The 21986-nt window shown below is 43.9% G+C and overlaps 1 protein-coding gene across 2 annotated transcripts; it reads right to left on the reverse strand.

Moving 5' to 3' along the window:
- Positions 1–46: 46 nt before the first annotated feature.
- LOC111599688 (protein CBFA2T3) lies at positions 47–20313 on the reverse strand. 2 transcript variants are annotated; one of them, XM_023315393.2, is made up of 6 exons: positions 19860–20313; positions 8834–9062; positions 2213–3648; positions 1964–2143; positions 1046–1171; positions 47–978 (listed from the first exon to the last, which is right to left on the reverse strand). In XM_023315393.2, exons 1-6 carry the CDS (start codon positions 19860–19862, stop codon positions 703–705), a joined length of 2250 nt encoding a protein of 749 aa, XP_023171161.2. In that variant the 5' UTR covers positions 19863–20313; the 3' UTR covers positions 47–702. The 2 variants fall into 2 exon arrangements, with proteins under 2 accessions (XP_023171161.2, XP_023171162.2); XM_023315394.2 differs by lacking the exon at positions 19860–20313 and adding an exon at positions 9137–9154.
- Positions 20314–21986: the final 1673 nt, after the last annotated feature.

Raw genomic sequence — 21986 nt, forward strand, 5'->3', positions numbered from 1 at the left:
ATATAATATAATAAAAACTATGTTCAGTTTAAGTATTCGCGTTTGCTTTAACCTCGCCTTGCTTTTTGGGTTGGGTGCTAAGTACTACTTACAGCTTTGATTTCTTAAATGAATTGAAGTTTTATTTAAGAGGTGCCATTAATATAGTTTGCATATTTAAAAGGATTAATTTCAATGTGGTGCAAATATTTGTATTATTTTTATATCTTTCTATTTCTTAAGAGCTCACGCAATTTGAAATCAACGAATTGATGACTTTTCAGCGTGATGGCTACTTTAAACATCTTCAGCTGCCTTAAATTTTTTTTTAAAAAATCGTCAAGCCATAAGAATTGTATTAAATCATGCTGTCACACACATTTAACAAATTTTATTTTTATTTTTTCTTATTTTTTCTCTTGTGTTTCGAATGTAATGCAAAAATTGTTAAGTTGCAAATTACATATGTTATCTATCTCGTTTACTTGAAGTATATTTAAGTGTGCATTTAAAAACTATTTGGATAATGCTGACAGTGTCTTCTTCTCTTCCTCTTCAACTTCCACTTCCCCTCCTACTACCATTTGCTTTTTGTTTTTGGTTAAGGTTTTCGTTAGTTAAACTCATAATTATATATGTAGGCTATAATTATATCGTATTCGAGCTCGATCGTTAATTTGACTAGCACAAGTATTTCTTCTTGGGTTTCATCATGCGAATGCGTCATTTGGAGCCCAGGCCGTTGGGGACCAGCGCACTGGGTGTGCCAGCAGCGACAGCAGCCCCAGCCACAGAGCCTCCAGCTGTGCTGCCAGCAACAGCCGCCTCTCGCACGCTGGCAGCAGCCGCCTGTAGATGTACCGCTGCCGCCGCAGCCGCCGCTGCTGCTGCTGTCGGTGTGGGTGGGGATCGGGTGGCCATGGCGCTGCGCATGCCGCTGGCGCTGGCCGAATGCAAGTGCTTGGCGCTCAGCTCGGTGGCCCGTGAGTTACCACACACCTGTAAACCGACCCGAGATGGATTATCAATACGCTGTTTGAGGTATCAAACTGCTGCGAGAACTCACCTGATGATGACTATCCCAATCCCTGTACTGGCAAGAGGCGCTGCAGTAGCGGGCCATGTTGCAGCCGGAGCAGGTTTCCGTGGCCTTGCGACCGCAGTTCCAGCATTGCTGCTGCAAGTTGCTGCCCTATGAGAAATAAAAACGTTTTTAGCAATGAGTGCATGAAATCAATTAAGAAATATTTTGAAAATTATTTTATTTCGTGAATAAAGTGAATAAATAAAAGATTTTTTATTAATTTATGTGCATCTGCAGTCTGACCTGGCTAGTAAGAAGGAATATGAAGGAAATCTGCTCAAACCAGTTTTGTGTTAAGAAGACGAGACAGCGAAATACTTGGGACTGATGTTTGACAGAAACCTAACCTGGAGACCTCGCTTGACAAACAGAGGGAACTCAATGAAAGGCTTGTCATAATGGCCATAATGAAACCCTTGTGTACATATGGGACTCCAAGCTGGAGAACTGTCAGCTATTCTAGCTGTAACATTATACAGATGTTTCAAAATAGAGCGCTTGGAACGCTGTCCGATTCAATCAAGGAAATCCTCGCATAGCTCGGAGTCTTTTGGCTTACGAAACGAAACGACTAAGCAGGCAGCTCCCTTGCCAATATCCTGTTAATAGCAGCGTCACCTGTCGCCTAAGAAGATATCACCCACTGGATCCATCACATTGTTATGATTGATCCCTTAACAGCTCTAAGCCCTCTCTTTAGCTGTCCTGCCCCTTTAGTCATACAGAAAATAAATGTGAGACATTAAATTATATATTGTATGCAGGATAGCCTGGACGGAATATTTGGCCTTTAATATTGCTTTTTATGATTTAGGTTGAGCACAGAAATTAATTTTGTTAGTGGGGTATTCTGTATATTTGGCTTCTGATGGTCTTCGACTTGGATAACATTTCACTTACATTCTGTGCGCTGGTTATGGACGGCGATTTGTTGTCCAGATCGCGGTCTCCACTGGAATGTCGGCTCATCTCCATGAAGAACTTTTCCATGCGCAGCCGCTCCTGAGTCATGATCTCGGCAGCACGCGTCTCTGCCGCGACTACAGCTCTTTGTATTTCGATGACTGCTTGTCGCTTGACCTGCCACAAAATAAATAAATCTCAATCTTTAATCCCGTTTGGGGAGTTGGCCATGCCTGGGTCGCTTACCTGTGTGACTGCATCCTCAGCATTGCGCTTGAATTCGGCAACCTTCTCCTCGGTTTGACGACGCAGCTCGGCCATGGCGGCGGGTGTCAGGTCTTGGCTGCTGTTGCTGCCATGCTGTGGTTCTATACCGCGCTGTTGCAGTATGGTGATGGCCCGCTTGGTCTTGTCAACCATAGCCGAGATGCAGTTGAGCATGGTGTGTATGTTCTTCCACTCCTCCTCGCCGCCAGGTGCGCCCGCTGCAGGAGCATTGCCCCCACGTGCTACCTGGGGCGGCGCATGTCTGCCAGCCCCCTGGCCTGACTCGGCTAGGCGCAGATCTCGCTCGTCCCGCTGCATGAAGCCCGCGGCAACAGCCACCTCGCCGGCGGTAGTCGCAGCGCTGTAGTCGAAGGCGAGTACCGAATGAGCTGCTGCCGGGTGCATGGCCAGGCGCTTGCTGGGCGGCGCATAGGGTGTGCCGGCATTGGGCATGTACTCGGTCCACTCCTGCAGACCATTGTGTGCGCTGTGCTCCATTATGGAGTCCGACGAGCGACGCTTGAACAGTGCCCCACCATTGCCATTGGCTGCCGCCGGCGCCTCCAGCTGCACAAATATGTCCGCAAACTCGGCACTGGCCACGCCATGTGGCGTCAGCTCCATCACAGCCTGCTCGTTGCTGGTCACGTACTGCATCGCGGACTGGTTAGTGGCGCGAGCCAGGGCCAGAATCTCGCGCTGCATCAGAGCCACGCTGTTCTTCAGGAGCGGCATCACATACGGCCGGAGCGGCAAATTGATGGCCTCCTGCAAGGCCAGCCGGAACTCTTCCAGTGATATGTTACTGCTGGACAGCGACAGCACCAAGGCGCGCACTCGCTCGCTCACCTCCGGCTGTCCGAGCTCCTGTGAGAACTGCACCAGAGCGCCCAGGAACTTGCGCAGCTTAGAGAGCAGTCGCGCCTGTTCCACATGCGCAGCAGCTGCAGCTGCGGCGGCTGCAGCAGCGGCTAGAGAGGCTGCATGCTGTGAGCCCGGCGTGGGTGATGTGCCCGAACTGGCGCCCCCGTTGACCACGGGCGAGGCGCTCGCATTGCGCTGTGGGCGCTGGTGATGATGCAGCTGCTGAGGTGGTGACTGGGGAGAGCGCGGTGCAGCTGCCAGATTGCGCGCCAGCTCGGGCGGCGACTCTGGAGGAGTGCGACAGAGACGATCACGCTCTCTTTCCCGCTCCCGTTCGCGCTCCCTTTCACGGTCTCTGTCACGCTCCCGCTCCCGCTCGCGAGTGCCGTTAGGCGTGAGCTGCTGACTGCTGACTGCGCTGCTGCCAGTGATGGTCATGTCTTTGCTACTGCTACTGCTGCTGGTGCTGCCGGCCGAGGAGGAGTTGGTGGTGGTGGAACTCTTGTCGCCGTTGCTGCTGCTGCTGTTGCTGCTGCTGTTGCTGCTGTTCGCTGTTGGATTAAAAGGGAAAAGGAAGCAGCCAGCTCGTTAGTTAGTTCACAATAAACAATGAAGAGAAACAAGACACCCACACACACACACACACACACGTACTCAGACACACACAGAGAGTACACACAGGATGTGCAGGCGAAGCGCATTACAAATGCATTAGAAGCTGTTGTAGACGCTGCTGGAGCTCGGAAGCTGGGCAGCTCGGAAGCTCGGAAGCTGCAACATCAGCCCTGCCACAAAATATGTATATATTTCTGTTGACCGCAAACATGCTACAGCACTTGTCTGTCCCATCGCTAGGGGGGCACTGCACTGGCATTAACAAATTTGTTTGAACATGGGAAATAAATTAGCAAACATTTTTGGGTGCCATTTGCCATGCAACAAGCGCCCATAAGCCACCCAAGCAAGCAAATCAAGTGCCACGCACTAATTGGAGGCCAAGGGAAGCTGACTCGCAATATGAGGCATAGAAGTGGCAGGGCTTCTGGGGCCGCATGTTGCCCAACTGTGTGCAACGTGCCTGGACCTGATCCTGCTGCCAAAGCCTCGTATTCGGCTGTAGCTCAAAATTGAAAAGCTTAACGAAAAAGCCGCAGCGCAGAGTTGGTCGGGCTTCATGTCAAAACAGAGCGCGGGGCGATTTGGGCATGGGGCGTGTAGCAGCCGGCTACAGGCGACAAATAAAAAGGAAATGATTTCGCTCAATATCAAATTATGTTGGAAAAAAACTAAAAAATATAATATTTCTGTTCACAATGTCAAATATCATTATGCGCAAAAGATATCTATAAAGGAAACCAATCAATTATTTTAAAAGTGTTCAATGATAATTATTGAAAAATTATAATTATATAAAAAGTAAATTTTTATAGAAAAACAAAACAAGGAAAACTATGGAATATTATAATAAGGAAGAAAATTTAATGGATATATTTGAAGATATCTGTAATAACTCGCAATGTTTCAATTTGGTTTTGCAAAATATGTTAAATTAAAAATAATCGTTAATTTAGTATTTATTTAAGAGCTTTAATTGAATATCTTCTAAATTGAAAATGGGATACGAAGAATGGAAAATATATTTTAAAATATATTTTGTAATTTTCAAATATTTAGAAACTTGTTTGATTGATCCACTCAAATAGTGAGTCATTGTCCCTTATTTAATGATTCGAATTCGATTCGATTCAAATGCCCCTCAATGTCCTTTCTTGGATGTCATAATATTGTTCATGAAGTGAGCTGGATAATAATGTCATTATGCAATTGAGGCATTCCTTCCTGCTGGGCGCAATTGGCATCATTGGTTACATCAGTATCTAGAGTTGAAAATCTTATCCTGACTTGCTTTCGCAACCCAGCAAAAAAATATCGTAGTGTAGATACCCAATCTCAAGCCTTAAGTTGTGCTTGTGCTCGTCAGAGTACAGTGTCTTATGATCTTTAGAAAAGTAATTTTAGCCGAACCCGGCTTTATAATACACTGAGCTGTGATTAAAGCCGTTTAAAGACGTTTAGCGATGGTCAAGCACTGATAGCATTTGATCTATTATTGATGCGATTTGTGGAATATTTGATATATGTCATAAAATCATAATTAATTAAATAATTAATTAATTTCTTAAGAAACGTCTTTATTGTTAGACATTCTGCTAGACACAATGCAATATCTTCATCTCACGATCTACCTGACTCTCTATACAACTCACCTGAGATATTTCTAATTGTAAATTCTCAAATGGCTATTCATTTTGCAAATGTTTTGTCGCCTGTTTCGCATTGGCGACCAAACACACACAAACTTTGTTTGTACAAGCTAATGGAAATTGCTTATGTGTGTGTGTATGTGAGTGTAAGTGTGAGTGTGAGTGGGAGTGGGAGTGGGTGGCTGGTGTGAGTGCAAATGTTGCCAGTGCTGCTGCTGTGGCTGCTGCTGTTGACGATGACGATGACGACGTTCATGGCAGCCAGTCAATGCTGCTGCTGTTGCTGCTGCTGCCGCTGCTGCTGCGGCTGCTGCTGTAGTTTGCTTTTGTGATAATGATTGTGGATACAGCTGCAACTGGCTGTGTTTTCACAGCCATTCAGGCACGCCAATCGAAGGGACACAAACACATACAGATGTAGATAGAGAGGGAAAGAGCCATACTGAGTTGGGAGGCATCACTCAGCTAACTTGGCGGCGGCTTATCAAACGCCAAACATAGACAATGATGGATCACATGATGCCGCCGCCGCCGCCGGGCCCTGTAATTGGCTGCTATGCAAAAAGCAAGGCAAAATAGTAGAGTATAAACAAAAAATAAAAGGAAAGTGTCGCCCACGCTCTGGCCATGTATCTGTCTAACTGAGTCGAAGTATCTCACAGCTATCTAACTAGCTGTGTACAATTGTAAAATATTGCAGTTGGTTGAGGCTTAAAAGTTTGTTAGGGCCGCAAAACCGCAAGTGACCCAAAGTTGTGCCCCAAGGGACAAATGGATGGGCATTTGGTATGGGGGATGGGGGACGAGGCGGTTAGCTGACCAGCTGTGACTGGGCACGAAAAATGTTTCAGCCACGAAAAACTATTTACGAAAATTTTGTGTTGACAATTCATATATTTTCTAAAACATAATGTTGGCCATTTTCAGTTTGTGTGTGTGTGTGTGTGTGTTGCTTTGGGGCGTGGCAATGCGGCATTGTGGGAGCCTCAACGGCTGGTGCAACATCAGCATCATGAGTGAGTTTCAAGAGCAGCAGCAGCCATCGATTTAAGGTTACGTATACGCAGCGTGGGCCAATGCTAGTCTATGTATGTGTTTGTGAGTGTGCGTGTATGCTGGTATATGTGTACGGGCAACAGAATTTGCACAGCTGCGTCCCATAGATTGCAGTCGAGCGCACAAAACGAAACGTTGGCAAGTTTAGTTAGTGTTGTTGTTGCTGTTGTTGCTGTTGCTGTTGCTGTTGCTGTTGCTGTTGTTGCTGTTGCTGTTGCTGTTGCTGGCATAGTCATTTGGGAAAACAATCATTTTGGCAAATATTCATCATGCGCTGTTTGTGATTATCATCATCATCAGCAGGCGGCAGCAGGCAATAATGAAGTTGCTGCTGCTGCCCCTGTTGCTGTTGTGGGCGTCTCTGCAACACAGCAAACATTTGTTAAACAAAACTTTTTTGAAGAGCTTCAGTTTTGAATGCTAATTAGAGAGCAGGGTTTCATAGAATTTAAGCGCCTTAAATGCAGAGCACACATACATGCGCACGTTCGCCGTATTGGCCTGGGAATTGGCGCACCAAGTGACGCAGGTACGCACAGCCACAACAACTAAAACGACAGCAGCAGCAGCAACAGCAGCAGCAATCAAAGGAAAGCACACAATTCATCAGCCCCTAAAAGCGGGCTTTACTTTTTGCCTATATGCAGGCTGTTGTTGCTGTTTCTGCTGGGAACGCCAACAGCGGCTGTTATTTTTTGGACTAATGTCCAAGAAGCAAAAAATGATGAAAATGGCAAAAACCCTCTGGCTATCCAGCATCGTACCCAAAAACACCCACAACATTTCACTGCCCGCTGCGGTCCATAGCAACCAAACGGCCAAATGAGTTGATGCACTTGAAGGCTGTTGCCAAGCGCTCAAAAATATCAGTGAATAACATTCATTTATTTATTTATGAATATAATGAAATATATTTCATGAAAATAGCGAAAACTTTCGATTTGAATTGATATTGAATGAAGACACAGCTTTGATCAGTCAAAATGAAAGTTTTTAATTCAAAAGAATAAACATATGATATTATATATATCGGTATATCTTATATATATACAATCAAAGGTATCTCCTGCCCAATCAGATTAACAAAATTCAATAAATGATGCCACAATAAATTTCTTTTTCCCTGAACCCAGGCAGGATTAGGCGTGGCTGACCCATAAAGTATATATATTCAATTCAGCCCAGCGTATTTGTCCGTATAGAGACTCTTTAATTTTGTAGGTCCATCTCCATCGTGCGTACATCAGATTGGTTTCAAACAATCTATAACTATTTTTGTTTTATTGTAACCGATCGAAAAGCAGTTATTATTATTAATACGGGATTGCTTCTTTACTGGCTTTTTCTCAATGGCTAACATGCCAATTGAGTGTGAAAGTGCTCGAATATTTCGATAATTTGTATAAGGTAATGCTCAATATAAACTATGAAGTATATATAAAAAAGAACGATCGTATTGGGCTCGAGGTATCTTCTAGTCGGGCTCTCCCGACTAGAGCTTTCTTAATTGTTGTATTATTATCTTTATATGTTCGATATCAATGCTAATCTTAAAGCAAGACGAAATAATTCTAAGACGACTAACTACACAATCCTAGTGTTTAGTTCGTGATTTATTAGATCGATCTTTAGTAAACCTAAACTCAATAGCAACCCCGATTTGGTATAGTTCACTACGACTACACGATACTAGGGAACACACAACAAAAACATGTTGAGCGAGCTGAAAATGTCATATAATTTATTCATAAGAAACGCATATCATAAGAAATACTATTGAAAATAAATTCAATTATATTATTTATTGACGTATAGGACAGTATGAACCAAACTACTAATGCTTGCTCACGAAGTGAAGAGAGTACATTGGTTTTGTGTAATGTAAAAATTCAAATTCTCTCGCTCTAGTTATTTACCAACACAGAGCCCACTCACCTTTGAAGCGTGGTAAACGTGAAAAAGATATAGCTAGAAAATGGGATTGCAGAACCATTCATCAGATATGGATTCCGAAAGTATTTAATTGCTTTGCTGTGACGTAAGCGAGTATTACGAAGTTGGTTGCGCCCGACTGCAACATGCAAACGTGATTTGAACATTTAGTTAGCTCTGGTTCAAAAGTGGTTGCCCGCACTGCTGTAGAACTCTAGCTGCCGACAAATTTCGGTTTGTTGTTTTTGTTTTGCTTAGCCCCGACATTCACACCCATGCCCATGTTCACACACCCACGCATACACACAGCTGCTGCGATTCACACCATCAATCGTCGGGGCTGTCGCTTGGCTGCACTTGTGCTCCCAATCCCAACTCACAAGTCCCAATTAAACGCCTTAATGTCTGCCATTCCCACACATACATTCACATACGCACTTGCCTCCCCCTCAGCTCGCACATATGTAGTCCACAAGCCACTCACCTTTAAACCGTCGACTAATTGCAGCCGCAGTTGCTGATGTGTTGGCTGCCGCCGCCGCCGCCGCTGCTGCTGAAGAGGACGCTGACGATGACGCGGATGAGGCAGCTGTTGATGTAGCCACTGATACCGCTGCCGCTGCTGCTGCTGCTGCCGCTGCCGCTGCCGCCGCGTCGTAGGCGTCCTTCTCGGTGATCTCCTCCTTAATTATCGCTTTACCATCGAGCGCCATCTGGAAATAGTCGCAAATTAGTTAATAAACTTAAGCATTCTGACGTTGCTGTTGCCCCCAACAGCAACAACAACCACAATAAAAAGCTCCACAGTTTGTAATTATAAACAAGCGAAACCTGTACAGGTTCCCATGTGCCTACGAAAACATCAAGTGACAAAGTTCTCACATTATGATTTCAAATTATTTGATTTCAATTTGATTAAATTGTTCTCTGACATGCAAATTGGGCTCACCAAACCCAAGGTCCTTGTTAGGCCCTGACAGTTGCTAGAGTATTGTCAGCATGTATATGTGCGTCAATGTGTGTGTGTATGTGTGTGTGAGTGTATACGCTTGGGCCTGGGAGCGAGTCTCATTAGGGGCAGCTGCAACTGGGCTATTTCCAGCGCATACAAAATTATTTGGCAAGCCCCAATAAGCAATTTGCAGCCAACTATTGGAATTGGTAATGTTCGAGTTAGAATTAATTCAGAATGTGAAGCAATATACACAGATATACACAACAGAATAAAGCCCTTAAATCAAATCCAAGTTGGGACCTATCAGAAGCTCACACAAAGAAATTTCACAGCGAATATTGTTGATAGCGAAGGCATATTTGAATGGCTTGCAATTGTTTATGCCTGACTAATTGAGCAATATTCGCAATTTATCTTACAAATTGCTGCATTTAAATATAAATGGTTGCATGGTTCCTAGTAGCCTGTAAGAATGTGCAGTCGGGTACTACTACTACTGCATAATTGGACACGATTGGACACACCTCCAAGGCGTTATAGAGCTTAGGGCGTTATAGGGCATATCATTTCTTGATGCATCGAAAGGGGAGTTCAACAGTAGCTCCATAATTTCTTTAAGTTTTTAGACTGTTGAATCTTGCCACGCCTCTACGTGCGTAGATTCTGATAAATTTTTATTCCAAATTTCAAGTTTCGACCACGAACAGTGCTCAACATAAAACAGATTTCTACAAAATACTATATACAGTCAGATCCACGCTCCTTATGGTCATAGATCTATCATTTTCTTTAATATACAGAGAATCTCATAGACCAAACATTGCACAAAACTAATATAATTCGTGGATAAATATAAAAATAAGTTTAAAAAATCGTAGAGAGTAAGAACTTGAAATTCATATCATGACATAAATATACTGATTTAAGAATTACAAAAAAAAGAACTAAAAGAATCGAAGATATATGGAATTGGGTTCTCTTTTTAAGTAAATACAAACTAAAAATATATTCAAGTTTATCAAAATTGTCCCAGCAGTCTTAAAAAATAAGATGGGAAAGATAAGCAGTGGAACAGTTAAGGAGTCTAGGCATTGTATGAAACCCGTAAGCAAAAGTCTTGAAATTCGACAAATTAAACAAAACTTAATTCTCTTGATAGAAACACCTTTTGAAGCACTTTAGTATTGACCGTTCGATAATGTAATGCACCAAGCACAAACAAACACACACAATTTTTAGACAATTGCCCGCTTGCAACATGCAGACAGCACGAACATACGGCCGGAACTTACCGTCCATTCAAGCAACCACACCCCTCGCTCCCGCTGTGGCCCAGTTTAGTGTGGAGCGCCCACCATATGGACCCCTTTTTGGCACGCACTTGTTCGTTTTCATGTCCGGTTGCCCATTGCTCGCCCCATGTCGGTTGAGCATGAGAGAATTTGTTGATTTTTATCACTAAAATATGTAAATACCTGGGCGAGCTGTGGGAGTTTGTGCAGCTTGTCGGCTGCATAAACAAAAGCGTAAAAGAAACGAGAGAAAAAAAAACACAAAAACAAGAAAAAAAACATTTCAGAAAAAATCTGCTAATTTTCATTCATGTTTTCGATCAATCTACGCGAGCCCCGCCCCTTGTCTCCAACCAAGCGCCAATTCACTCTGAGGTGTACAAAAAATATTTGTTCGTTTTTTTTTTGGGGCAATGTTTAAAGTCAATCGTCGTACTTGGCAATATTTACACTAGCAGGGGTTATTACAGATAGATCTCTCTGAGCGAGAGAGAAAGCGCGCGGGAGGGAGACAGAGAGAGCACAAGCTGGCGGACAGCTGTTTCGCATCAGGCAAATTATTAAAAATGCTGCAAATGAAATTCTATTAAAAACAAACACTTGACACGCAGCTGCCGCTTGCCAAAGTGCCGACAAAAGAGGGGCAACTTGGAGAGAGGGAAGGATGGAGGAGGGCGGCGATGGAGGACTAATGACAGATTCAGCCGGCATATGGCGTCTATAACACTTGTCAACTGTTTGGCCAGTGAGCGAGGCGAGGCGAGACGAGGCATGCCGAAACTAACAAAACGAAACATGCGTGACAGTCGGCAACAACAAGTGTTTTGAGTGTGCGCCAGGTAAGTGGGCGTAGCGAGGGGGCGGTCTGAGGTGGATATGGAAGTGGGCTGACTCATTTAATAGCTCGGCTGGCTGGCTGTCTGCAGCTGCTGGCAAAGCATAGGACCAGGCTATGACGAATGAATCAAATGTCAGCAGCAGCCGTGTCGTCATCGTCGTCGTCTCTCAAGCAGCTGTCGCCTGTCGGCGCCATCAGGCGACCAAAGCTTCAACTTGTGTTGTTACCCCAACCCCTCCACACACACACACACACACACACACACCTACGTTTGGGTCCCAGGCACTTCAAAGCGCCTGAGCTTGAGCTTCAGTTTGAGCAAAATGGAAAATGTCGCCCGCAGAACTTTTGCCACAAAACTTGCACAGTGTGGGGCACGGGGCTGGAGCAAAGACTGGGACAGGCAGCCAGCTGCTGGCGCTGGCACTGGCGCTGGCACTGGCGATGGCAACCGGCTGCTGGCGAAATTGCTAAAAGAAAAAGTAATTATTTAAACGGCTGCAAGGCGAAGCCGTTTTCGGGCCACTGGACGTGTGCGGGGCGTGGCAACTATTAGGCAAGCCGTTTGCCAAAGCAATGACAAATTAAAAGCAACAGCAGCAGCAACAGCAGCAGCAGCAACAGCTCGCACATAATTTTCAATTAGGCGCAACACAAATCATAAAAAATTCAACGACATTCATTTAATTCATATAAAAAAGGCCAGCATATCCATGTGGCTGGACAGCAAGGCACTATACACTTTTATCCTTTTTGCCAAGAACAACAACACATAGAAACAAGAACAGTAGCAGTAGTAGCTTCAGCAGCAGCAGTTGCTCTCGCAGATTTAACGAAAATGCTCGCCAACTGTAATAACAACAGCAACAAAAACAGCAACGACAACAACAACAATAACAGCCACAGCCGAGAAGGGTTGATGCCTACGAGTTGGGCGTCGTAGCTGGGGGATGGAATCTGGGCTTGGGTCTGGGCTTGGGTCTGGGTCTGGGTCTGGCTGTGGTTCTGGCTCTGGGACTGCGTCCTGGCGCTGCCCCTCGTTGTCCTGGGACTCGTTGGTTTGAAATCACAGCACAGCTGCATGTGCTTTAGCTGTAAGCTGCCAGTTCACGTACATGCTACCCGTGTGTGTGTCAATGACGACCACGTGGACGAGTCCAGTTCGCACACACACACACACACACACAGTCCAGCTTTGTATTTGGCTCTGCGGAAAGCGTCATTATGCACAAGTGGCGTCCGCCACCAACGCGCCTGAAAGAGATTACTGGCGACGACACCTGTGCAACAGCAACAGCAACAGCAACAGCAACAGCAATGGCATCAAACACATTCAGACAAAGGACGTGCAATACTCTCGCACACTCGCACGTATTTCGATGGCTGTGTGTGTGTTTGTGCTTCACAGTAAAAAGTTTTTTGCAACTTGCTGCGTCAGCTGCTTCATTACACATGAAGCTTCAACTGTGATCGAAATGTGTCGAATGAAAAGTTAGCGAGCATAATTGCATCGAGCAATAGTATTAAATTGTAAAAATTAATTTTTTATTAGATATTTGCCATGAACATCAACCAACCCCCTTGAGTTTATAGACACCAATTTTAATTAATGTCATAGGAATCATTCGAATCATTGTCTATAATATCAGACTATAAAGAGGCGTCTAAAATTATATTTAAAATGCAAAACACAACTTAAGAAACTATTATTTAATTATTTCATTGGAAAGCGTAATCTCGTTTCATAATAATCCAATATACATTATTATATTATGTTATACATTATATTATATGAGCACATTAATGGGAGTTATTCGGTATATGGTACAAACTTGTGAAGCTACCCTCGAAAATAGCTGCTTCAGTGGCCGTAAGTGTGTGTGACTGCAACGTGCCGCAGCATCGGTGTAATTTTAAATTACACATCAGACAAACATACATCCAGAAACAACAGCAACAACAGCAGCAGCATCAACAGCAACAGCACCAGCAGCAACAGCAACAGCAACAGCAACAACAACAGCAGCAACAATTCTGCACTAGTCACCGCACGTGTGTGTTTCTGCTGCTTACTTCGCTTCCCTCTGGCATTTTCTGTGTGTGTGTCAGGCATAATAAGATAATGGCGTGTCAGAGCGACCAACAACAGCAACAGCAACAGCAACAGCAACAAAAAAGCAGCAGCAGCAGCAGCAGGAAAAACAGTTGAGCGAGTGTCGCGCTTAATCGGCTTTATGGTCTGTTTTATTTCCGATATGAACTGTTTTATGTCCCGCCTGGCCATTAACTAGCCAGTCAGAGAATCGGCTAGTCGGCGAGTCTGTGAGCCGAGTCGGTTGCAGCTGCAGCGAGAACATTTGGCAGCCGTACCATACGACTCTTGCCACATGTTGCCACCAATTCAATTATGCAGCTGCAGCTGTTGCTCATGCTGTTGTTAATGTTGCTGTTGCTGTTGCAGTTGGTGCAAATGCAATTTTCAAACGAGACGAGACCCCGTTGCTGCCAATTGAAGATTTTTCCAACTGTTCTTGTTGTTGTGCTTGTCTGATTGGAAAAGCGTTTTCAGTTAAAGCGCTGCACGCAGCACGTGCCGCTACTTCCAGCCGTTGTTGTTGCTGCTGTTGATTGCCTGTGCAGCCAAGTTGTCTGTAGCACTCATGCGGCATGCCGGCAGGGAGGGTGGGCCATGAAGCAAGGCACAACACATGTTGGCACGTGCCTTTGACGCTGCTGCAGTTGATGTCGTGGCTAGGGCTGTGGACGACAGTTGCTGCGGTGCTATTGCTGCTGCTGTTTTCAATTAAAAATTGTGACTGACAGCAGGCACTGCAGCTGTTGGAGCACCTGTGAAATGCTATGCCATCTTATATCCATATATATAAATATATATATGTATATATAAATATATATATACATATGCCAAAGCCCAATTCTTGTTTCTTTATTCGGGGCACATGCAAAAATCGATGCATGTTGCTGCGATGCCAGCAACAGCGGCAACAACTTGAGGCAGTAACAGCAAAAATCTGTTGCCGGCACTTGAGCTGCAGCTCAAACAACTGTGCCATGACAAGTAACAAGACGCAGCAGACGAGCGAGGGGCTGCGAGCTGGAGAGAACGAGAAAAAGGAGAAGGAGAGAGGCAGCTATACTTAAACTGACAGCTGTTGCCACTTGGCGGGCGCAGTTTTTCAGTTGCTGCTATTGCTGCTATTGCTGTGGCTGCTGCTGTTGCTCCCTTGAACACTGTCCGCTGTCCGTTGCCTCGCTGCCTCGTTGCCTAGCATCATCTGCGTTTCATCTGGCGCAAGAAATATTGCGGCAGCTGCGACGTTGCCGTTGCCGTTGCCGTTGCCGTTGCCGTTGTCGTTGTCGTTGTCGTCGACGTTGTTGGCCGACGCCCCTTCAGCCTAAAGAGTATGTGTGTATGTGTGACAAGGTCAGCGCTGTGTCTGGAAATTGAGCCAGTTGCTGCTGCAAATTCAATTCAAATGTTTTTGGCCCAAAGCGACCAGCAGCAGCAGCAGCAGCAGCAGCGAAACCAAGCAGACAATTTGGGCGCTTGCCAGCGAATAGCAGAGGAAAAGGCAAAGGCAAAGGCAAAGGCAAAGCGTTTGGTTAGAGAGGGGTATAGTGCCAACGATGGTGTATCTGCGCTGGACATGCCGTTAGTTCCGGCATTTTCCTTTTGTAGGTTTTATTTTCCGCTTTTTTTGCTCTTACTATTTAGAGAATGTTTAAAACATAAGAGGCGACCGTCGAGGCTAAAGGGTTGCCAGCTAGTCGAGAGGCGTGGTCGGCTGGGGGAATGGGGCAGCTCAATGAAGAGTATGTTGAAACTGGCAGCAACATTATGAAGAAGATGAATGAAATGTGCACTTAGTGTGGCACTCTTTGCATCTGTTGAAAGAATGACAGCAAATGGACAACATGACGCATTCCACAGCTGCAACATCTTCTCTTGCGCCTTCTGCGTCGTGCTCCGATTAGCAAGTGCTTCGAACAGCTGCAAGTAAATAGATAACAGTAAGGACATTCTATTCTATTGTATTTAAAGCAACAGCTTGAATAATACGTTCGACCTTATAATATAATATAATATAATATAATATAATATAATATAATATAAATATATTAATATGATATTTAAGAGTATTTGTATTTGGTTTTGTACAGAATGGTTATATCTTTATTTGAATCATATATATATATAAGTAGATGAAAAGTTCCAATAAATTAAGCGATCTATAAATTGAATCGAGCCACATTGTAGCCCAAACAAACGGTCGTTTTTGATTGGAAAAAAATGAAAATAAATTACCCTCTCCATCTGGACAATACATTCACTATTTGTTCCACGAAAAGTTCCCATTAAAATAAAGAAAAATGTCTTAGACTCTCTCTCACTATAAGACACAGCTCCTATAATGTGCAGCTTATATAACACTACAGTTCTGCATTCTAGGTGATTGCTAGTATAAGAATAGTGGTTTCGTGTGGTTCCTTTACTTATCACAAAGTAATTTCAGGCCCAAAAGCATTTTTGTGGCATCTTTTTAATAAGCTGCAACAACAAAGCAGGAACAAAAATGAAAAAAGTCTGATTTAGTCGAGAGTGCCTGACTAGGATATACCCTGCAACATACGCAGAGCTGCAACACAGAGCTCAACACACACTCAGAATGTAGTAATGCCATCTAAAGATGTAAGCTTGTTTTATAATTTTGGTAGGATAGATCAGATATCTTAGATTGTTTTATCTGTGTATTCATCACAGACACCTGAATAGATCATCTGGTATTGGCGATTCTTATCGATAAGAAAATGTTAATACTACTTGGGTATGAGAATTTATAATTTAGATTGTCATATTACAAATATATATCTGTCTGCATGATTGCTTTCTGTCTATGAGTCTGTCCATATATTCAAATATCATCGACTGATCTCGACTGCAGTCATGTCCGTCTGCCTTTAAACATATAAGGTGATTTCCACGCATGTTTAAGCAATACAATTTCCATTTTCTATGCGGCCTGGGTAACGCAAAGCAAAGGCAAAGGCAAGTGGCTAGAAGTCGGGTCGAGACTCAGGCCGAGAAATACAAAAAGGTTCTATGCCGAGATATTTGTTTTTGACTGTTTCGATTACGCGAATGCTATGTGCAGAACACATACACTCGCTGTGTGGGTGTTAGCTGTTGTGCTGTGGCTTTGTTTGGTCTTGTGCTTTAGGCAACTTAAACATATAGATTAAATTATGTTGCTGATATTGCTGCTGTTGCTGTTGCCTTTGCTGTGCTAATAAGTAAATTGACTTATTTCCGGTCGCCATTGTCATTTGTCGTGTAGTCTCAGCTGCTTAGCCGGCAAACAAAATGGCGTCTCATTAGTCAATGTCGCCTAGGCAGCCACATGGGCGCCAGCCGGGGCGTGTCGCCTAATTGCCAAGGTGTGAAAATGCTGCCGTTGCCGCCACCACCGCCACCGCCGCCACCGACGCCGCCGACAACTTTATTTCCTTTTTGGCGCGCAGGGTGGTGCTTGGTGGTTTGGTGGCTGAATACAGTTTACAGTGCTAATGATTGATTGAGGGCTTGATGGATGGCTGGGTAGGGATTTTTTGAAGTTTGTTTTGTTTTCCGTCTGGTTGTTGCGGAGCGCACATGCCACATGTGCGGCCCACGGTAAAGCAGCAGCCAGGGCAGCAGCAGTAACAGCTGTGCTTGTCAGGTGCATTTCACTCGGCTGGCCTATTACCTTAATCACTTTGGCCTTTTCAGTGCGCTGTCAATGGAAAGTGCACTCACTGCGCTTGTCTTTGGGCTCTAATCAGCTCGTCAATAGGCCAATTTGCCAGTCCAGCCAACTAACGAACTGCCCATCAACTGCGTAATTCAATATGAAAATTGCACAGCTAAAGCTCCTAGCCTTGATTAGGACCTCTACTCGAGAGGCTCTGCTGGCACAACAAACCTCATCACGTCCGCTAATTGACGCAGCCCCGCCAGCCAGGGCTCATTGTAAGCATTTCATCGGAGCTTAATTTATTAGCATACTTTTGTTACACAGCCCTACTGTATATATTGTTTATAGATCTGCAAGCTGAACAAATAATTAGCAGTCTATGCTGAGTCGGTCAGCAAATACTCTAACTTCGTATTAAGTCAACTAATTCTGAGAAGGGAAAAGGAACTAGCCCAATTCTTCTCAGCTACTAACATCTTGTTACTTGGAACGATGTAATTTATTTATATATAATTATTATTAATTATAATATAATCATTTTTATCCAAGTCAGATATGCATACAGATATATTAAGGATTTGATTTTATATAAATTCTTATATAAACTTGAGGCTTATCTCGGGACATTATTCGATTCAACATTCGAATTTGGTTTCAATCGGATTATGTATAGGAATCATTTCGAATCAGATACATTTTTTGTCATATTCTGTCAATAATCAAGCCTTATGCAACAGTTACTTTACCCAGTCTCAGGGTAAGTGGAGCAAAACTCAAGCTGTTAAAATGTTTATACAGGTGTCGTTGTCTCAATGACCGCCATCAACCGGGCAGACGATTCAGGGCAAAACGACAAAGATGCAGCTGCCTCAGCGACGCGCCACGCTCTCTCGCTCGCACACCTTACCACACACACTGGCACACACACACTAGCACACATACTTCCGCACAAGTGCAGATCATTTGGAAGGCGCTCTGCAACAGCTGCCGCCTAGTCAAGGCCAGGCCGGGACGCGGCGAGGCAGCCAGGTGAGTTGCCACTGACTCATGCAGTAGGCAGGCAGTCAGGCAGGCAGGCAGGCCGGCAGTAACAGCAGCTGTTCATCAAGCAGTCCCAGCTGTGAGCTGAAGCCGCTCTTACACTGAACGTAAATATTCGGCCAGCTGCAATGTGTCGCCTTTTCTGTCAGATCTTTGGCACGTGCGAGCTTAAATTATTTACTTAACTTCAATTTAACAACTTAACGGATGCATAAACTAAATTGTTAAACAAAAATAGTCAATAATAATAAACATAAACTCTCTTTTATTTGCTCCGAAATATAATATTTATTGACTTTTTAATATACGTTTCAGATTGTGAAGCTGTTTTGCGTTTGAAGTCAAGAGCTCTAACAATTATATACATTTAAAAGAAAAAGCCTCTAAATTGATTGAAAAGGCAAGACGGTGGAGCTCTGTCAAGTTATATTGTTTCTAATGTTAAATTTGCACTTTATAGGAAAAGTATTATAGTGAATCAAAAGAGATAAGTTTTATAATAAATTGGTTATTTATCTATCTGATTGTTTATTTAGCTATCTATATATATATATATATATATATATACTTATCTTTTTTTTGTTAAAGTTCAGGTTTCAGGCTTCATTAATGTCTATAACATGTATTGAAAACCTACTTAAAAATTAATCTGTTCTTCATTCTTATCTCTATAAGGCAGAAAATGTTTATATATACCATTTGACATGAAGATAATTTATGATATAATTTCTTTTTTTGTACAAAAATTTCATTAATAACTTATAAGACTTTTTCGACACATTGCCTCGAATAGAAGTCTACAAAATTATCGAAATAAGGAGGGGCCCATTTTGATTGATTCAATTGATTGCCCTTTGGTCTGCAACGCATACTTTTTAGTTATGTTATGTGAAATGCAAATGATTATTAAATTGTGCTGTTGTTGACATTCTTCATTGGAAAATTTGTGGCTTAGAAAAGTTGTTTGATGCTGGCTTTGACATAGCGTAAAAGGCGGCCGTTGGAACGGAAGTCAGCTGCAATTATTTGCAGTTAAGATTTTCCGATGCCCAGCCCAAGGCTCTCAGAAACAGACGGCGGCTAAAGTCATTGCCAGCCACATTGGTCTATACTATACAATTCCACTATGCTCACACACACACTCATACACACACATGCACACCACGTAACAGCAAGCGGGAAAAAGCCGGGGGAATACTCGTAATTTATAATTTCGCACGTGAAGCTGACAAATCGAATTCGTTGCTGAGCACTTTCTTTATGTGGCAATGCAAAAATGTGGCGCACTTGACATAGACACACACCCACATGCACAGACAGACAGATAGACAGATATATGCTGGCAAATTTGTATTGCCAACTTTGTAGCTTTGTCTTTGGACCAAATATTTGCGCAAATAAAAAACAGATGCGTCGTATTTGAGATATTTTTAAAGAGCGGTCCGCACAGCTGCCCAGATTCCAGATATATGTATATATATATATATATCGAGGGAGTATTGCCTGGGACAGCTGGCCTTATCGCGGCATGGGCAATCAACATGTGTTGCGCTCGGGTAGGTAGCAGGGAGCACAAGCACACATAAAACAGATGGGCATCTTTCAGATACTTTGCATGTGGCTCATTGACTTACCATTTTGGCTGCTAAATGTTGAATGTTCTTGTATTTTGCTTAGTTTTTGCTGGAGTGTGGCTTCGAGGCTTTGGTTTATTTGGATATTGTTGTGCTGCACTCAAGCGATTTGCTGCATTGTTTGTGTATCTTTGAGATACTTTCGCCGTTGACACCCACTAAAAATCGCGCGCGCCTTGCCTGCAACGGGGCGTAATTGACTATCAACCAATGTGGAACAACTCGTGTGCCGCCTCAATAAATTTACTTGCACATATTTCAGATATTTATTTGTTTTCCATTTTTATTATTGCTGTTGTTGACGACGCGACGCGAGCAACAACAATTGCTGACGGGACCGAAGACGTAGATGCGACGCTTGTACCGGCATGTCGGGCCAATGTCAAACGACTGAAGCCAACGCGCTGGGAATGGCGGCTATGGAATGCCGAGTCCCGAATAAATTCACAAAAGACGAAAACTGAGAGAAACGCTGCGGTGCTGACGCTGACGCTGCTGTGCTGCGGCTGCGGCTGCTGCTGTTGCTGTTGCTGTTGCTGTTATTTCTACTGCGTGACGTCCGCTCAGTTGAAAGTTGAATTTGTTTGTGAGCGCCGTTTGAGTCTCAACTGGCTCAGGTAGTCCGACACATGTTTCGGTTTGGTCGTTCGTTTCATGTCTTCGTGATGTTGGCTCGGCTGGGTTCGCCTGCAGTTTGCAAGGCGTCGGCGCAGTTGCGTTCGCGTCAGAAACAGCTGTTCAGCTGCTAACATCAACCCCAACCCTATGCCATTTGGCTTATCACAGGGCCATGCGCGGGAACAACAGCAACAACAGCAGCAGCAGCAGCAACAACAGCAGCAGCAACAGCAACAACTGCCTGCCCAGACATCGTCGCAGTCTGCACTTCTTCTTCTCTTTCGCTTCGCCTGGCAGCAGCCGGCATTTGGCCCCGCTGGGCTATTAACATCAGCTGCTGTTGCTGTCGCAGCCTCCCTTCTTCGCCGTTGTCGCGCTGCCATTGCCGGCGGCAGCTGAAAAATTCCTTTTTGGCAGCTTGCTCGTCAGCCGAAATTTCTCAGCTCTCGTTGTTCCTGTTGTTGTTGTTGTTGTTGTTGCGGCTGCTGCGGCTGCTGCTGCTGTTGTTTCGTTTTATTTTCACTGAAATGTGTTTCACTTGGCATAAAATTCCAGTTGTCATTGCGTTTCCAACTGCGTGCCGATATTTAAATAAATTGCCAACCAATTGTGCACACACACCCACACCCACACCCACACCCACCCATACACACACACACACAATCACGCGAGAGTCAGATGAAAAAGTTCCCTAACCCCATGCCAGTTGTCGTGCATTTGAAAGCCATTGAAATGGCCCCTTATGCGCGTGTTCACACCATGTCAAATGCTTAGATCCACACACACACAACACATAAACCATAGAGCCAAACAACCCCCACCACACCCACACCCCTTCGCCTGTGGTAAGCCCGTAGCGCAGCGCACAAGCTGAGCCTCGAAATGAGCGAGCAAATTAAAGGCGATTTCGCTTTTGGTATAGGGGATTTGGGTTCGTCTTCTTTCACAGCTGCGTTGGATTATGTGCGACATGGGAACGCGCTTACAATCAGGAATGGACCAAGCCAGAAGAGGGTGTGGGCATAGGGTATTGATCTATTGTGTTGTTGTGTTTGCTACAATCCTCTAAGAATAATTCCTAGCTAAGCAATCCAAACGAACCTGTTTACTTAACTGTTTAGATTTGGCTTCTTAGTCGTCAGCTGCGAATAAGATAATTGATTTTTATATAGTATAATAATTAAATATTTATATGATAATATAATATACTTATATTAATATTATATAATAGTGTAATATATATAGACTTCACTGGTATTTCCCAAAAGGTAAGCAATCAAGAGCAATCTATGCCGATATACTATCCATATAATTCTTCAGAAGCAGAAATTCTATTTGAAAGGAGAAGAAACAGCTCCAAATGAACTTCTAAATTATAAAGTTGTGATGCTCCATCCCACAGCCACACTCAACTTTATATAACTATCTAGTTATCTGTCGATCAATCTAAATTTGCCTGCATTTGCTCTTACATTTCAATACCACAACAATGGCTATCAGAGTTGACCA

The sequence above is a fragment of the Drosophila hydei genome, unplaced genomic scaffold (assembly GCF_003285905.1).
Source record: "Drosophila hydei strain 15085-1641.00,03,60 unplaced genomic scaffold, DhydRS2 tig00000060-arrow-pilon, whole genome shotgun sequence".
Classification (NCBI taxonomy): domain Eukaryota; kingdom Metazoa; phylum Arthropoda; class Insecta; order Diptera; family Drosophilidae; genus Drosophila; species Drosophila hydei.

Excerpts from the sequence above, each read along its gene's own strand:
- LOC111599688 (XM_023315393.2), bottom strand. Across the intron at positions 2,144-2,212 it reads CTGAGGATGCAGTCACACAG|GTCAAGCGACAAGCAGTCAT; the intron begins GTAAGCGACCCA and ends ATTTTGTGGCAG. Across the intron at positions 1,172-1,963 it reads CCATAACCAGCGCACAGAAT|GGCAGCAACTTGCAGCAGCA; the intron begins GTAAGTGAAATG and ends TATTTCTCATAG.